Source organism: Cordyceps militaris (assembly GCF_000225605.1).
Source record: "Cordyceps militaris CM01 unplaced genomic scaffold CCM_S00005, whole genome shotgun sequence".
In the NCBI taxonomy this organism is placed as follows: Eukaryota; Fungi; Ascomycota; class Sordariomycetes; order Hypocreales; family Cordycipitaceae; genus Cordyceps; species Cordyceps militaris.
In genome coordinates, this window is record NW_006271973.1 from 2,097,845 (window position 1) to 2,114,076 (window position 16,232).

Below are 16,232 nucleotides of genomic sequence, written 5' to 3' on the forward strand. Positions count from 1 at the left end.
TGAAGCTATTCGTATAAATAGCCGTCTCCATCACTGGTTGCCTCTGCATCCACTCACAGTTCACAGTTCAGCCCTCGTGCTTATTTCTACATGCTGCCCGCATCGGCTCACGCCACATCCAACTACATGGACCAGCTCCCCGAATCAAGATATCACCACTTCCTTTGTACTTTTCATAAATTTTACTCTGTAAATCATGTCTGCGTCTACTCAATCTACGTCTCTTCAAGTCGCTCTAGACGCGGCCGTCGAGAGCTTCGTCGCTCGCAACCCCAAGTCCCAGGTTCTCCATGAGGAAGCCGTGAAGACCTTTCCTGGCGGTAACACGCGGACCGTGCTTCATACAAGCCCGTTTCCTGTTTGTATGAAGGCTGGAAAGAACTTCCAGGTAGTCTCGGAAGACGGCGACGGGTTTGTCAGCCATGAACCGGCGAGGCTTGCCCCTGCTAACAAGGGCGACCAAGGTACACTGACCTGACGGCTGAGTTTACTGCTGGCTTGTACGGCCACTCCAACCCAGAGATACTCGCCGCCCTCCAACACGTCATTCACAATGTTGGTCTGAATGTTGGTGCGACGACGGCACAAGAGCAACTCTTTGTCAGGGCCCTGTGCGACCGATTCGGTCTCGAGCGCATTCGCCTGACCAACTCCGGCACGGGAGCCAACCTGCACGCCCTCGCCGCCGCGAAGCTCTACACAAAGAAGAGCAGGGTGGTGGCCTTTGGCGGCGGCTACCACGGCGCTGTACTTGGTTTCAAGGACAGCCAGGTCGCGGCCAACAATGTGGACAAGGCCGACTGGATTCTTGCCAAGTACAATGACATTGAAAGCGCCGTCAAGGCAATCAAGAGCGATGGTGTCGCCGCTGTCATATTGGAAGCTATGTAGGGATCGGGTGGCTGCATCTGCGGCACTAAAGAGTTTCTTACCGGTGTGGAAAAGGCTGCGAAAGAGGTGAGTGCCTTGTGGTTTTCGCAACTACTAACTTGTCACTTCCTAATACTTACCAGACCGGTGTCATCTTCATCGTGGATGAAGTCATGACTTCGCGCATCTCGGGTGCAGGTTTATCTGCCGTGCATGGGCTCAAGCCTGACATGAAGACATTCGGCAAGTACCTAGGCGGCGGTGTCGCTTTTGGTGCTTTCGGCGGTCGCGAAAACATCATGGCTGTATACGACCCGCGTGCAAAGGGCTCGGTTGCTCACTCGGGCACCTTTAACAACAACACCTTTGTCACTCACTGCGGCTATGCTGGCCTGACCAAGGTGTACCCGCCAGACGTGGCCGAGGCCTTCACAAAGACGGGAGAGGACTTGCTCGCCCGGCTTAACGAGGTTAACAAAGGCACTAAGCTTTGCTTCACAGGCATCGGGTCCGTCGCGGCCAGTCATTTTGTAGCACACGGACCCCATGACATTTTGGACGCGCTGGACGTGGCAGAGATTGATGAGCTGAAAGATCTCTTTTGGTTTCATGTACTGGAAAATGGGTTCTGGGTTACACGCCGTGGTTTTTTATGCCCGCTTCCCCCTTCTCGAACCAGTAGCCTTTCTTCTCTCTTCTTCATCCTTCATACGAACTACTGGATCTTTTCACTGCCGCTTTTGAGCTTGCGTCGTGCCCTTTGCTACGGAGTTACGATGGACTCCAAAGATGTTCCCCGCAAGGAATACTTAAAGGACTTGATTCCAAAGATCGAAGCCGCACATCTCAGGTCTAAGGAAGAAGAAGGAAATGAAATTTTACTCTATCCCAGTCGAGATGAGATTCTTGCCGAGTTTTCCCACATGCGCTCTCACCCCGATCACCACAAGGGCAACCTCTTGACCTTGGATCACTCGGCCCCTTATGCACCATGCGTTCTCTCGAGCGACGAACTCGAACCAATTCTCATTTCCGATATGAAAATGGAGACTCACCATCGGGGCCGCAAGATTTTACTGCGGGTTTGTACCCCGGTCTGCCGTGTAGATGGTCTGATGATGGTCACCGACGATGAGAACGAGACGGCGATCAGATTGCAGTTGTATCATCAGCCTGAAGAAGCACTCATTCCCGCGGCCCAGCTTTTCAAACCTGGAACAGTTCTTATTGTGAAAGAGCCATGGTTCAAGCGAAGCCTGGAGGGCACGTTCGTTCTCCGAGTAGACCATGTAAGCGATCTTATTCGGCTTCATGGCCAAGATGAACGCATCCCGTCCAAATGGAGAGCTCGATTTGTCGAGCTCGACAGCGCCAAGTCAAGAATTGCCGGCAACGAGCACTTCAGAAACCGCGAATGGGACAACGCCTTGCAGCAGTAAGTACAAATCTGTCTTCTCTTGCCGATTCTAGAAAGACTAACCATTAGCCGCAGGTACACTCGAGCGATCGAGGTCGCTGAAAATGACGGGGACGCTCAGGTTGCGTACGTCAATCGTTCTCTTGTCAACCTTCGGCTTGGAAGACCTGAAGAGGCATTCCGTGACGCCGTTGCAATGAACTCCAAGCTTCAGCCGACTGAAAAGGGAGTTTTCCGGGAGGCCTTGTGCCTGTACCAGCTGCAGAAATTTGATCAATGCTTTTCCAAATTGCGTGAGCTTCTCGACTTGTATCCCAGCAATAGCGCGGCTCCGGCCGAGATGGAAAAAGTCCGCGCCAGGTTGCTAGAATGCAATGAAGGCATTTATGACTGGCAGAACATGTATGAACAAGCCAAGAATACGCCTCCGCTCATCGACTGCGGTACTTTTTCGAAGAACGTCGAGGTGCGGGAGTCGCCTGAAAAAAAAAGAGGCTTGTTCACAAGCAAGGCGGTTGTCGCAGGCGAGCTGTTGCTTTGTGAAAAGGCTTTCGCTTACAGTTTTACTGATGAGCAAACCGCTTTTCTAAACTTTGAGACAAAGAAGGCGTCTGAAGGCGGCCATGTTGAGATTCTTACGCAAATTGTGCAAAAGATTTACCATGCGCCCGAGACGACCTCTTCATTCCTGGAATTACATCACGGCGAGTACAATGCCTTGCGCGTCGATTCTAAGCCAGTCGTGGATACGTAGGTCGTCCTTGCGCCAGTTTTTAACCTCTAAGACTGCTCACTCATCACAAATATAGCTTTCTCCTTCCAAACATCATCGCAAGAAACTCCTTCCGCAGTCCAAGAACCACGTTGGAGTCCTTGGGAGGACGTCTATGCGAAGAAGATTCCAGCCAAGTACGGATCAGCGAAAACGACCAAGCAATCTACGCCAACGGCATATGGAGCATCGCTTCATATATTAACCATTCTTGCGTTGAAAATTGCAACAGATCTTTCATTGGAGACATGATGATTATTCGTGCCACCGAAGATTTGCCCGCAGGCGCCGAGCTTAGATTTGCCTACGTAAGAATGGACGTGACCGAGCGATACGAAGAGTTTCAAGCTAGACTTGCTTGGTGGGATACCTCTTGTAACTGCTACCTGTGCAAGATGAACAAAAAGACCCCCCTCGCCGACATGAGACAGCGGCAAGCTCATTTTCAGAGTCTGGAGGAACTTTTGGCTAGATCTGGTTCTGTCAACGTGAACCAAGCGCGGTCGCTGTTGAAGCAGATCGACAAGACTTACAAGAATGCAGGCCAGACTAAGCTCAAGCTCGCTCTCCAGAGAGGATATCACCTCCTAGCTCAGGCATTGCAGGTACGTGACAATTTGGTCGAGGCCATGCTCATGCTGCGTCGTGTGCTGGAGCTCGAGGGTTTCATCCTAGCTAGCACTGCGGGACATGCGCGCCAGAACCCCGCCGTGATTGAGATTCGAAAATGGGGTGCTTGTTGCACCCAAATTTCTTTTTACGCTATTTTAGAGCTTTTCTTCCTGGGCATGAGAATCGACAGTATCCCGGATTCACCAGATCAGATGAGCGGCGTCATGGCCATGAAGGCATATGCCGAAACCGCATACTCCATCTGGTTTGGGGAAAAGGATACGTTCACTACCGACTTGGGAGGGTTCATCTAGGTAGCTGGAAGAAGAGTTCTGGTGTTTTTCTCAAAAGATTGCCTGCGAAGACGCCCTGGTTTGGATGATTTGATGTGGCTGATCCAATGGGCTGCGCAAGTGTATTAGCAGGGTATGTGACTCGGGGATGGTTTTTCTTTCTTTTTGTATCTCATGTAGGTATACTATTCACTGTTGATTCCAAACTCTTGCCTGCTTCAAGCTCGTGAGAAATTTATACATGCTCCGGCGATGTATACATTGGTGCTGGTATGTGAGGTATACGAATGGTACACTAGCATGCTTGGTAGAAACCGGCACTCTACTTGGAATTAGTGTAGAAAATCTCACAATAATCTTATATCTATTTTTGAAAATCTGATTCATTTCTAATTTATTTCAACTACAAATCCAGCTCATTTGATACGAGGCACCCTCAGGGAAACAGTCGGCCCCACATCAGCCTCGCCTGCGTCAACGTCAACTTTTCCACGCCAAACTTGAACCTTTTTTTCATTTCGCCATTCCATCAACTCTCCCTCACCTTTGCTCAACACACGCGCATCACGACCCTCCCCCCAAAAAGCGCCTCTTCCACCAACACAACCCGCCCCAGCGCGCGCCCCTTTCCAACCATGGACTACCAGAACCGCGCCGGTTCCAAGTTTGGCGGCGGCGGCGTGGCCTCCTTCTCGGCGACCAACGCGGACCGCCGGGAGCGGCTGCGCAAGCTCGCGCTCGAGACGATTGACCTGGACAAGGACCCGTACTTTTTCAAGAACCACGTGGGCACGTTTGAGTGCCGGCTGTGCCTGACGGTGCACCAAAACGACGGCTCGTACCTCGCGCACACGCAGGGCAAGAAGCACCAGACCAACCTCGCGCGCCGCGCCGCGCGCGAGCAGCGCGAGGGCAAGGCCGCCGCCGCCGGGCTCGACCCGGCCACCGGCCTGCCCGCGGGCCTGCTGCTCAACGGCGCCGGCGGCGCCGGCGGCATCCACAGCTCGCGCCGCAACATGGTGCGCATCGGCAGGCCCGGGTACAAGATCACAAAGGTCCGCGACCCCGTCTCGCGCCAGCAGGGCCTGCTGTTCCAGCTGCAGTACCCAGAGGCCACCGCCGCCGACGCCGCCCCCAAGTGGCAGGTCATGAACGCGTACGCACAGCGCGTCGAGGAGCCCGACCGCGCGTTCCAGTACCTGCTCGTCGCCGCCGACCCCTACGAGACCGTCGGCTTCAAGATTCCCGCCCGCGAGCTCGATCGCCGCGAGGACAGGCAGTTTTGCTTCTGGGACCCCGACGCCAAGGAGTTTTGGGTACAGGTCATGTTCATGACGGAGAGAGAGGCCCGCTTCAACGCCGCCCCGGGTTTGACGTCGAGGTAGAAAAGGGGAGCGGGCCATGTGGCCGGACGAAAGGGACAAGAGAGGACATCTTATTTTTGCTTGCTTGGTGTTTTCAAGGACTTGAGCGAAATTGGGAAACACATTATGTGCATTTGGTAATGGGCTCGGCGTTGGGTTTCTGTACAACTAAATTGAAAATTCTGCCCCACGGCATCTGCTCGCAATCGACATCTGGCGCTATCAAATTTGTATATTCGTGCACAAATCGCTGCTTCATCTAACACAATGACGGCTAAATAATCTACCTCTCGCTCACCAATGCTAGGATCTTGAAAGCACACGGCATCCTTTGAGACGCTGAAACTGATGCAAATGGCACTACTAGACAAGAAACCCCGTTTCCCCAACACATCAAGCATTTCAGGCAGCTGTAACCCTGTTTCTGTCTTTCTTCATTTTGTTCCAATGATGCAATGCAAGCCTCCTTCCTACGTACTAGCACACCCACAACCTCTATCGAAAGTTGTTATCGAATCGTTTGAAGGTGTAGCCTATGAAGGGCAAGCTCATCTCAGGCGACTCCTCGACCGGACGGTTGCCGTTCTGCTGCAGAGCCTGCGCCTTGAGGACAGTGGCATTGTCGGTCTGGTCAATCTCGTCGGTAGGGAAGTAAGTAGTATCAATGTTGGAGGTGAGACGAGGCTCAAACGGCGCACGAATGCGACGGAGACCATCAAAGTCGACACCACGGAAAAAGGCGTGGTTCTTAAGCTCGTGAGCACCACCGCGTCCCAGACGGTTTTCGGTGTTGCAGACCATGCTATGCATTGTTAGCGAGTGTTCTTGTAGCACGCAGCGCGTATAATACCTTCGGATGAGGTTCTCAGCCTCGACTCCCAGAGTGATATCATCAGGGAAGTACAAAGTCTGTCTCCAGTTGACAATCTTGCGGTAGGTGTCGTGGCTGTCCTCGGCGCAGAACGGGGGCCAGCCGACCAGACACTCAAACATGATGGTTCCCAGCGACCACCAATCGCAGTCGAATGTGTAGCCGTGACCGGTGAAAATCTCGGGGGCAATGTAGTCGGGGGTGCCGACGGTAGAGTACGCCATCAGACGTCGCGATCGTCTCCAGTCGTTTATCTGGGAACGGTTGCTAACTGTCAGGTTAATCTGGTCAATTGCGACCGAGTTGCGGTCTCTGGGTTTGTTTGAGCGGCCTTGTAGCAGCTGCTGGTAGTAATTGTTGTCGTGTAGGCGGTGGAAGCCGGTAGACAGACCGAAATCGGTCAGCTTGACATGGCCGCCACGGTCCAACAGGATGTTGTCGGGCTTGATATCGCTGCAAAAGATTAGCAGGGAGGACGATTCTGGGGCTCAGAGGTACGGACCGATGAATGAATCCAAGCTTGTGAACAGCCTCAATTGCGAGGACAATCTCGGCAATGTAGAATCGCGTAATGTCCTCGGAAAAGATTTCATACTTAATGAGCATGGTCATCAAGTCGCCACCAGGCAAAAACTCCATGAGCATGTACAAAAAGTACGTGTCCTGGAATGTGGTGTAGAGCTTCACGACCCACGGGCTGTCAGACTCGGCCAGAATATCACGTTCTGAGCGCACATGGGCGAGTTGGTCCTTTTTGAACATTTCCGTCTTGATCAAAGACTTCATGGCATACACCTTGCCGTCGCCCTTTTTCTGCACCAGCTTGACCTCACCAAAGGCACCCTTGCCGATGATCTTGACTGTGGTGTAGTTTTCGGGCTTGTCCTTTGTGCGTAGGAAGCGCAGATACTGTCCTTCTTTTCGACCTGCGGTTGACCAGAGCTGCTCTTTCCTAGCGGCATTCTGGGAAGGGTCTTGGAGCTTTTGCTCCAATTCGCTCTGTCTAGGTAGCAGTCAGCTCAAGTGTTCTCTCTCTTTCGAGCCAACCTGCACACTGGGGCCATACCTTTGATTGCGTTCACGAGCCCTCTTGACGCTGTCCTTGAAGAAGTCGGCAGCAAGCTGCGAGCACTTCTTCTGGTTGCTGTTAGTATTGCTGCCGTACTTGTCGGGGTTCCTCTCCGGGGTAGGCTGGAACTCGGGCGGCGCAGCAGCACCCTGCGTGGGCAGCGGGACGTTCGAGTAGCTGCTGTAAGCGGGCTGCTGGGCGCTGCCGCCGGCGGTTCGGGGGCGCTGGGCAGCGGCGCGCGGCGCATAGGGGGCCTGGCGAGCGGCACCTCCTAGGTTCTGGTGAGAGAACTGGTGGGCGAGGCCGGTGTTGGGGTCACTGCCGGGCGTGTTGGAGCGCGGTAGCTGGTACTGGGCACCGCCAGCGGCGGGCACGCTGTTGTAGTCGTAGCCGCCGGGCGGAACAGGATACTGCGGTTGTTGTGGCAGCGGGGGCTGCTGCTGCTGCTGCTGCGGCTGCTGCTGCTGGTACTGGCCCTGGGAGAAGTAGCCCTGAGGAGCATAGCTAGCAGCACCATACGCAGCCTGCTGCTGCATCGTCGTGGCTTGCTGCTGTCCAGCGGCGTTTGGGGGGAAGACGGGCTGCGGGAACGTCGAGGGCGTCGTGGGGTATGTGCGGTCGTTATTGGGGCGGTCGTTGTTGGACAAGGGCAGCCTGTCGTTGCCAAAGTTGAGATGCAGACGGTTACTGTTAGGGTCCATGTTGGGCGGCAACGTTTTTTTTGGTTTTATGCGGTATCGATACGGAGCCAAGGAAGGGCAAAAAGCATGCAAGAGCCGGAGAGCAAATGCAGGAAAGCTCGTGTTAGAGAACAGCTCGAGACGCAACCCAAAATGCGAGATTCGAAACGCGGGGGCCCAAAGGGGGGAGGAGGACTGGAGGGTCGGCAAACGGGCGGCGGCCAACGAGGGGCAGATCGAAAGGAGCTAGCAAGGAAGCTTGCCGTGTAGGAAGATGATCAAGCCAGGCAGGTCGTGCAACAAGGCGGAGTCGATGAGGAAAAGGACAAGACTGCAAAGCAAGATGCACTCGTCCAAGGGGTTGTCCAAGGAGAGGAGAGTCTCTGCTCCGGCGCGCATGCGATGGCGGTCAGGTCAGTTCAATTCAGGGGGGGCTTCGGGCTGGGCGGGGCAGTCACTCCAATACGTCTAGCACGTCCAACACTATGCGCCTCTCAAACTCAGCAAAGGCACCTATGCAAGCGTGCTGGCAGGGCCCTTTTTTTTTCGTCAATGGCTTGCTTTTACGAGGGTTCACAACAACGGTGAGAGGACAGACATTGTCTTATCTGTTGCATCAGAGCGCCAAGGGCGGCAGCCTGCAGGCAATAATATGTTGTGCTGTCAACTCAGTGGGGGTATTCTGTTTAGGAGTCGGCGCGTCGTGGTTGTCTCCGTAGTCGATTGTATTCTCCTGTTTGCATAGCACAAATAAATTAGATATTGCAAGATCAGAATTGCTTGCTACTTGTGTAACTGTCCCATTCAATCCTTTCGTTCACATAGACACAGGTTAGGACCTTTCCGCTGGAAGCTTGCTGTGCACCTTGAATATTATCCAGCCATGACAAGAAAAAGGTCCATAGAATACATGACTCCAGATAGCAGAGTAGAGTAGCAAATACTTAATTACTGCGCCGTGCTTGTCCCTGCATAACAATGGCCTCCCGTCTCTGCAACTGTAAGTCGGTTAAACCACGGTTGTGCTACAGCACCTTACAAGGCTTATCGGTCGGCGCGCTTATCGCAGCTATTTTTCTCAACAGGGTCACTTTCCCCCGTCTCTAGATACCTCCTAATAACCAGTCTACCGGACACAACTCTTGTCCAATCTCAACCATGGCGGACTCTTCTAAGCCACCGGCCGCCATCCCTATCGGCGGTGCCGCCGCCCCGGCGCCCGCCATCCCCGTCAAGCCCGCCGTCCCCGTCAAGCCCGAGGGCAACCCGGCCCTGCGCATGATGGGCCTGCCCAACCTGCCCAAGAAGCTGCCCTCGCGCAACTGGCTCATCTTCTGGGCCGTCTGCGGCAGCATCTCGGGCGCCATCATCTACGACCGGCGCGAAAAGACGCGCGCGACCGAAAAGTGGCGGCGCGCCGTCGCGCCCCTCGCCGCCGAGCCCATCGGCGCCGCCAACCAGCTGCCGCGCCGGCTGACCGTCTACATTGCCGCGCCCCCCGGCGACGGCCTGCGCGCCGCCCAGGACCACTTCATCGAGTACGCCAAGCCCGTCCTCGCCGCCGCCGGCGTCGACTGGGAGTTTGTCCAGGGCCGCCAGCAGGGCGACGTGCGCGCCGCCGTCGCCGAAAAGATTCGCCGGGTCCGGAGGGCCGTCGAGCGCCCGGACGAGCCGCTCCCCGCCACCGGCGAGAGCGTCGTCGAGGACCTTCGCGTGCACCTGGCGCTCCCCAAGTACCAGGGCGTTCATGGCGACGTCGTCTTTGGCCGCCACGCGTGGAAGGAGTACATCCGCGGCCTGCACGAGGGCTGGCTGGGGCCTCTGGACGCGCCGCCCGCGCCCGAAGTCCAAGTCCCGGAGCCTGTGGTAACCCCCGAGACCACTACCGACGGCGATGCTTCCGCGAAGCCAGAGGAGGCGGAGGAGAAGAAGGAAGAGAAGAAGAAAGACGAGAAGCCGAAACGCCCGCCGCAGCCGGTCCCCTACAACAAACCCGAAGACTACGACGCCGCCACCCTCCCCAGCACCATCCCCGACCAGTTCCAGCCGTCCACCGCCATCCCGTTCCCGCACCGTCTCGGCTTCCGCCACACCTTTGTGCGTCTCGGCTGGTTCTTTAACCGACGCGCCCTCGCCGACGATATCGGCCGCGAAGTCGCCGCCGTATGCTTCGCCGCCTCCCGTGACTACCGCGACGCCGACGCCGAGCAGAGGGACCTGCTCGCGCACGAGGAGCACAACTGGCAAAAGTCCGTCTGGGCGCCCGAGGAAGTCCCCAAGCCGGAGGAGGACACGCGCACGCCCGAGGAAAAGGCCCGCCCGCCCAAGGAAAGGATCTGGGCGAGCCCGCTGCTGGTCGACGACCGCATTGTGCAGCGCATGCGTCGGTTTGAGATCCTACCGGAGCACGAGGCGATTGCGCGCGCCGTGATCGTGCCCGAGGAGAATGTCGAGGGCTTCATCAAGGGCAGCCTGCGCGGGCTGTGGCGCTGGGGCGTCAAGACGTGGACAAACGAGCCCATGCGTCCCAATGTGGGCAACGTTGATGACGAATAGAGCGTGATATGGGACAATATCATGTCTGTTGTACTACTTTGTACTATTATAAAAGCATGGCCTCATGTTGGGAAAGGTCAGAAGGGATCTTCGTGTATATCAACCACCACCACCATCATCATAATCTCACATAATCGGGTTATATAGAAAAAAAGCGATTTTTTTACTTTACGCCAGCTGTCTTTCAGATAACCCGATATATCTGAAGACATTTAAAGAAACTGTCCATACGAGGAAGCAGTCCCAACAACTCCGTAAGATACAGATACAAGTATACAGTAAAATACACAATGCCACCTCTCCAGCATCATTCGTCGCTATCCGAGCCGTAATCGGCCAATGCCAGCGCCGTCGTTTTCGAGCTTCCCTTCTCTCCAATCTTCTCTACCTTTTCATGTTTCTCCTTTTCCTTCTCCTCCTGTTTATCCCTCTCCTTCTTCACCTCCTCGCCCACACTCACCTTTCTCCTCACCAACACACCACCACCACCGTCCTTCTCCGTCTTCCTCTTCCTCTTTCTCGTCACCCACCCCTCCTCTTGCTCATCTTCTGCCTTCACCTCCCCACCTCCCTCCAGTCCCTTCCTCGCCGCCTTTCGAAACGCCTCTAGCTGGTCCTCCGTCTCCCGCCGCACGCTCTCTTCCGCCTGCCGCCGCCGCGTCGCCACCTCGTCCAGAAACGCCACCTCGTCGTCGTCGAGCGCCCGGAACTGGTTCGTCAACTTGGCCGCTTCCGCCGTCGCCGCTTCCCGCGCTGCCTTGTTGGCCTGCAGCACGTCGTACAGGCTGCGCTCGCCCTCGCCGGAAGAGGCGGCGGCCTGGGCGCGCGCCTCTTGCCGCTGTCGCCGCTCCGCCTCGAGGTGTTGCTGTACCTTTTCCCACTCGGCTGATTTGCTGCCCACGTCGGGCACGGGGGCCGGCGCCGAGGGGTGGCTGCTGCTGCTGGCTTCGGTTTCGCCAGCAGCAATCGTCCCGCCAGACACGAAGCGACTAGACATGGCGCTGCTTGGGCTGTCCGCCTGTTTCTGCGTCTAGGGGTATCTCTGGTTCCCTTCTTTTGCAGTGATTTCCGGTGCGCGTCATGCGGCGTCAGCCATGTTATTGGTTGAGTTGTCAGCTGTGAAATGTCATGTTGCGATGTTTCAAAACACCTGGTGGCTTGTTGAATGACCTGAATAGCCCAAGTGCCCCGCTATACGAATTATACCTAGGTATGTAGGTAGGTAGATAAAGCTAATGGCCAATAACCCACGTTCACTGCGAGTGCGAGGACTCAAGCTTCACTCCACCAGAGAATGCGTGAAGAATGTTCGTAATTCTATTGTAGTGACGAAATACTGAGACTTTTTCCAGGATACAACAGGATGTAACACAGCAACTCCATTTTGTATGCAGCAGGAATTTAATATATACAGACTTTTGAGCATCACACCCTAAAATGAACCTAGCCAGTGTCCATGTCAAAGAAAACATCGTTGTTCGAATGAAAGGTTTCCGGAGACAGCGTCAACTGCCAACCATCGATAAGTCGTCATTAAACTTAGACAAGCCAAAAATCCTTCCTCTACTAATGCCGGCCTGTGATCAAGGCTTTCTAAAAAAAAAAAAAAGGACAAGAAAGGTCATGAACAATAAAAAAAGAGTTCTCAGACAGGGATACGCAAAAGAGTACCAAAACACTCTGAGAACGCACCGCGCAAAGAATTGCGATACATACAAAACAAAGAATAGCAAATCAATTCGACTCAGAAGTCGCCATGTTCCCGCTGAAAGCAATGCATAACGTCTCGTAATATCCCAAGCTTTTTTTGGCGGCGGCAGACGCCGACCGTGAAACCCAGCTCAGGGTTATGTAAAAATGTGCCGATGTCATTGAACGTAGCTTGTGGCTTCGCAGGATCTCGATATAGAGATATTGCCTGACTGGAAGCAGCAATGCCAGTGTTAATGAGCATGCAAGCACAATGTGATGCCGGCAGCGATCGAAGTTTTGCTGATAGTTGTAAATTTTCAAAACCCATACGATGAAAACGCCAATCCAATCCGTGAAGTAGAATGTGAAGAAAAAAATTGAAACCAGAACGCGATGCAAACCCACAGTGATAGGATCCTTTCGGGAGGATCCTTCAGAAAGGTCTTCTGTGGAAATATGTTGAGCCAAATCTATCGCAATTGTCGAGGCCCATGAAAACGAAGAACAACCGTAATGCCGAAGTGCGCCGATAATTCCATTATGAACGAATAGCGTGAAAGAGAGATACGCCGGGGATTCGAGCCCATCATGATTTGGGCTGTTGGACTTGCCGCGGCGGAGAGGCGCGACAACCAATTCCTCCGACCGAGAAACAAAACCGAAAAAAATGCTCCAGAAGAAAAAACATCTTGCGAGAATAACCGTTCACTTTTTCCGTGGCTGGGGTATCTGAAGAAAAAAATGCAGTCCTCGACAAGACCATGAAGAAATCGTAGTCGTATAAAAAAAAAAGCCTGACCCCTTTTATACCGTAAAACCGAAGAAAGAATGATAAAATGGTTGAAGCGAGTGACAGACATCTGTGGGTTTGATGATAAAGTGAAACCACAGATTGGCCCTAACCCATTACAGGTTGACCATAGCCAGGGGCCGCAAAGTACGAGTTGGACTTGATAGGCGCAGCACAGCCAGCACAGCCGCAGTCACCCATAGCGTGCCCCCAACCACTGTGATGGTACGGGTAGGCAGAAAAGGGCGCTTGGCGGTTTGGATAGTACTGGGAAGGCGCGGCTGATTGTGGATAGCGGTTGGCGTACTGGGTGGCAGCGTCGGAGAACCACTCATTGTAGCGCGCGTTGCTAGAAGTAGCAGACATGTCATAGTCCGGCGTACCGTACCCCGAGTCGGGAGGAGTGAGTGGAGCATTCCAGGGGTTGTGTTGCCAAATAGCATCGCGACCTTGGTATTGTTGCTGGGCCTTGAGCGACTGGTATCTTTCGTACTCGGCCGCCTGTGCTTGAAGATAGCGGGAGTTGGGAGAGTGACAGGAGCTGTTGTAACGGGAGAGTTCAGTGTCAATAGCAGGGACTTGAGCAGCCAGTCTTTCGCGTGAGACTTGAGCAGCCAAGCGCTTCCTGGCCACCCGGTAATCACGCCAGCTGTCGAGCCAAGCCTGGTAATCCTTGCTTAGATCGAGGTTGACGTAGAGACGCCAATTCATAGCCTGAACCCAGTCAAACTCGAGAGAGTTGAGCTCAGCGACAGAAATACCGCTGACTTCGGACCAGGACCGGTTTTGGAAAGTGTTGTCGTCGAGAAACTTGCTTCCAAGAAGAAGGGAAACCGTGAGGTAACGCCAGACCTGGCCCTCGGACGCCTTGTAAGTCTCTCCCTGTCCTTTCATGGCGTTGATTCGCTTAGCCAAGTAATTCATGCCAAGAAGGATAGTCGTGCTAGGCAGTCTTGTCGAGGTGAGAATCTGCTTGACGAACTTGCGGAAGGGCGAAGAGAGGGTAGAGCCAGGGGTGACCAGACGGGTCGCCATCTCCGCAATGTACTCAGTCATCAAGTCGACCTCATAGTCGAGGACGGCACACACGCCTCCGGGCATGATGAGATGCGGGGAAGAAGCCGACGAAGATCTAGAGAGACCTTGGTCGGTAGAATACTCTAGCACAGAGACGCAGCAGCGCGGATATACACGACTGATTGATTGTCTCAGCACCTGGCGAGTCGAGTAGGTTCTAACGGAGGGCGGGAGGAGAAAGACCACGTGTCTAGCAAGACAGCCCAGCCATCAATAATTCGAATTGCGTACACGTTGAGTCGGTACGAAGAGTCGTAGTGCCGTATGTCAGGAAAAATCGACGGCGTTGTGTCTGGGTGAGTGCAAGGAACCGAGGATTCGAGAGAGGAATCAAATTCGTGAGATAGAAAAGACAGGGGAAAATGATACGGTAGAACCAAGCACTGCGATGAAAAGGAGTTGGTCAGCCAAGTCTACCAGAGAGTTATGTCTTGCACCGTCGTAGCAGAGATCGTCTATTGTAGTGGCCACGCCAGAGTCCACCCGAGCCCTGGATTGAATTTGAACGCCACGAAAAGCACTCGGGACAGAAAGCTAAAATTTGGCCACAATGGCTTTTGCAAAGCTTCTTGTCCCAAGTCACCGAGGAAGACAATAATCGTTGGCTAGAGTGTGGTGATTGGCTCACAAACAAGCCATCAAAACATTGCGAACCGGCTTGCAGCAATGGCGGCGAGGTTGGGTGAGACGTCGGGGTATCGCACAAGGGTTCGAAGATTCTTACCTCTGGTAGAAAGAATGCCGTAAAGGTGTTTTGAAGACAGTGGTAAATTCGAAAGAGGCAGGGATGGTTCTGAGAGGCGAGCGTTCACAAACACGGAATCGAAGACACGACGAAAAGAGGCGTTCCAGCAGCAACAAAACGCTAGAAGCACCAGAGGTGGATTGGATGCTGGGACGCAAAAGGGACCGGAATTCAAAGTCGACGAACGATGACAAGTTCGCGACTAAAGATTGTCGAGTATGAATTCGGCGGCTCTCAAAACGTCGTGAGGGAGAGTAGAGGGGGGGAGGAGGAAAGGCGGTTGAAGGATGAAGAAAAGAGGCAAGACGAAAGGTGTGGGAGCATTAGGATGGCTCGGGATCATGTACTGGTAAACTGGTAGGCTGGGAGGCTACGGGCGGCACACCCGGGCAAGTTTGGGTGGGCAGGACAAGGCAGGACAGGAGTTGGTACCAGTATTAACAGGTAATTTGTACGAGTACATACGGAGATTGATCGGTGACTGGCCAAATCCTGGGCTCCCCCTCCCACCCGCTCTTCTGGCAGCCAGCCACTGAGACGGACTGAAAAAAAAAAAAAGTAACTACCTAGGTAGTTATTACTCTGTAACTAGTAAAAACCGCAACACCGGGCCCGTGTTTTTTTTTTCTGGTCTTCTTGTCTTTTTCCTGTTTAGCCCCAGTCTCGACTTGAGCTAGCAACACAGTGCGCGCTGTCGGGGAAGGAATGCAGTACTGGTACGCCAGCAGGCTACTTGGAGCTCCAGGCGGGACGGGATTATTACATGGCATTACCAGTGCGGTTAGTGCGAGAACAAGTATCCGAGTTGGCAGGAGGGGGAGGGAAGTGCGGCGGGGACAGGTACTGAGTACGTACATCAAGTGGCACAGTGCCTTGTCACCCTGTTGAGCCAGTAGTCGTTGCCCCCGGCAATTTTAGTGAATTTTCGTGCACCAGTAACAGGATAGGGGCAGTTCCACTTAACGGGGCAGCAGTGTTGCCCAAGCAGCTACAGGTACCAGTACAGTACCTACCAAGGGGAAAGGGTCGCTGTACCGTCCGTCGCCTAGGAAATTGCAATCCACCAATGGCCGCAGTTCCTCGGTCCCTCCCTGAAGTCTGGCCTGCCTTCAGAGTGCTTGGTTGGGGTGCCACAACCATGCACTGGTTCACCATTTGGCCAGTCAGCTCGGTTCACTCTGGTCTGCTAGCGTGTCAGGCCACAGCGGGAGTGCAAAAAAAAAAAAGTCACCTGGCTGGTGCATGGACACCGCTGGTGGGACCCCAACAAGGCATTGCGCTGGACCGGCGTGGCAACGGGGTCAGGGTTTGTGCTGTTTGACGACTGTTGAAGGAGCCCGCGAAAGTGACTCGATCCAGGCGTAAATAATAGGGGCCACTAGGCCAGCGCGCGACGAGGCGCCGAGAGCAGGTGCACAAAGAAG

The 16,232-nt window shown here is 54.2% G+C and overlaps 6 protein-coding genes across 6 annotated transcripts; 3 read left to right on the plus strand and 3 right to left on the minus strand.

Annotated features, from left to right (window-relative positions):
* Window positions 1-196: 196 nt before the first annotated feature.
* Window positions 197-3,985, plus strand: CCM_07021 (glutamate-1-semialdehyde 2,1-aminomutase, putative; the record flags this gene model as incomplete). The annotated part of the gene is made up of 6 exons (XM_006672159.1): window positions 197-411; window positions 465-870; window positions 892-957; window positions 1,014-2,305; window positions 2,363-3,037; window positions 3,097-3,985. The coding sequence occupies 6 exons, from the start codon at window positions 197-199 to the stop codon at window positions 3,983-3,985; spliced, it is 3,543 nt and encodes a 1,180-aa protein (XP_006672222.1).
* Window positions 3,986-4,599: 614 nt separating this feature from the next.
* Window positions 4,600-5,349, plus strand: CCM_07022 (splicing factor 3a subunit 2; the record flags this gene model as incomplete). The annotated part of the gene is made up of 1 exon (XM_006672160.1): window positions 4,600-5,349. The coding sequence occupies one exon, from the start codon at window positions 4,600-4,602 to the stop codon at window positions 5,347-5,349; it is 750 nt and encodes a 249-aa protein (XP_006672223.1).
* Window positions 5,350-5,823: 474 nt separating this feature from the next.
* On the minus strand, window positions 5,824-7,969 carry CCM_07023 (serine/threonine-protein kinase cot-1; the record flags this gene model as incomplete). Its single annotated transcript, XM_006672161.1, has 4 exons — window positions 5,824-6,130; window positions 6,179-6,652; window positions 6,702-7,202; window positions 7,266-7,969. 4 exons carry the CDS (start codon window positions 7,967-7,969, stop codon window positions 5,824-5,826), a joined length of 1,986 nt encoding a protein of 661 aa, XP_006672224.1.
* Window positions 7,970-9,106: 1,137 nt separating this feature from the next.
* Window positions 9,107-10,504, plus strand: CCM_07024 (mitochondrial import inner membrane translocase subunit tim-54; the record flags this gene model as incomplete). The annotated part of the gene is made up of 1 exon (XM_006672162.1): window positions 9,107-10,504. One exon carries the CDS (start codon window positions 9,107-9,109, stop codon window positions 10,502-10,504), a length of 1,398 nt encoding a protein of 465 aa, XP_006672225.1.
* Window positions 10,505-10,811: 307 nt separating this feature from the next.
* Window positions 10,812-11,501, minus strand: CCM_07025 (NEFA-interacting nuclear protein NIP3; the record flags this gene model as incomplete). Its single annotated transcript, XM_006672163.1, has 1 exon — window positions 10,812-11,501. The coding sequence occupies one exon, from the start codon at window positions 11,499-11,501 to the stop codon at window positions 10,812-10,814; it is 690 nt and encodes a 229-aa protein (XP_006672226.1).
* Window positions 11,502-13,094: 1,593 nt separating this feature from the next.
* Window positions 13,095-14,087, minus strand: CCM_07026 (cyclin-like protein (Clg1), putative; the record flags this gene model as incomplete). Its single annotated transcript, XM_006672164.1, has 1 exon — window positions 13,095-14,087. The coding sequence occupies one exon, from the start codon at window positions 14,085-14,087 to the stop codon at window positions 13,095-13,097; it is 993 nt and encodes a 330-aa protein (XP_006672227.1).
* Between the last annotated feature and the right edge of the window lie 2,145 nt (window positions 14,088-16,232).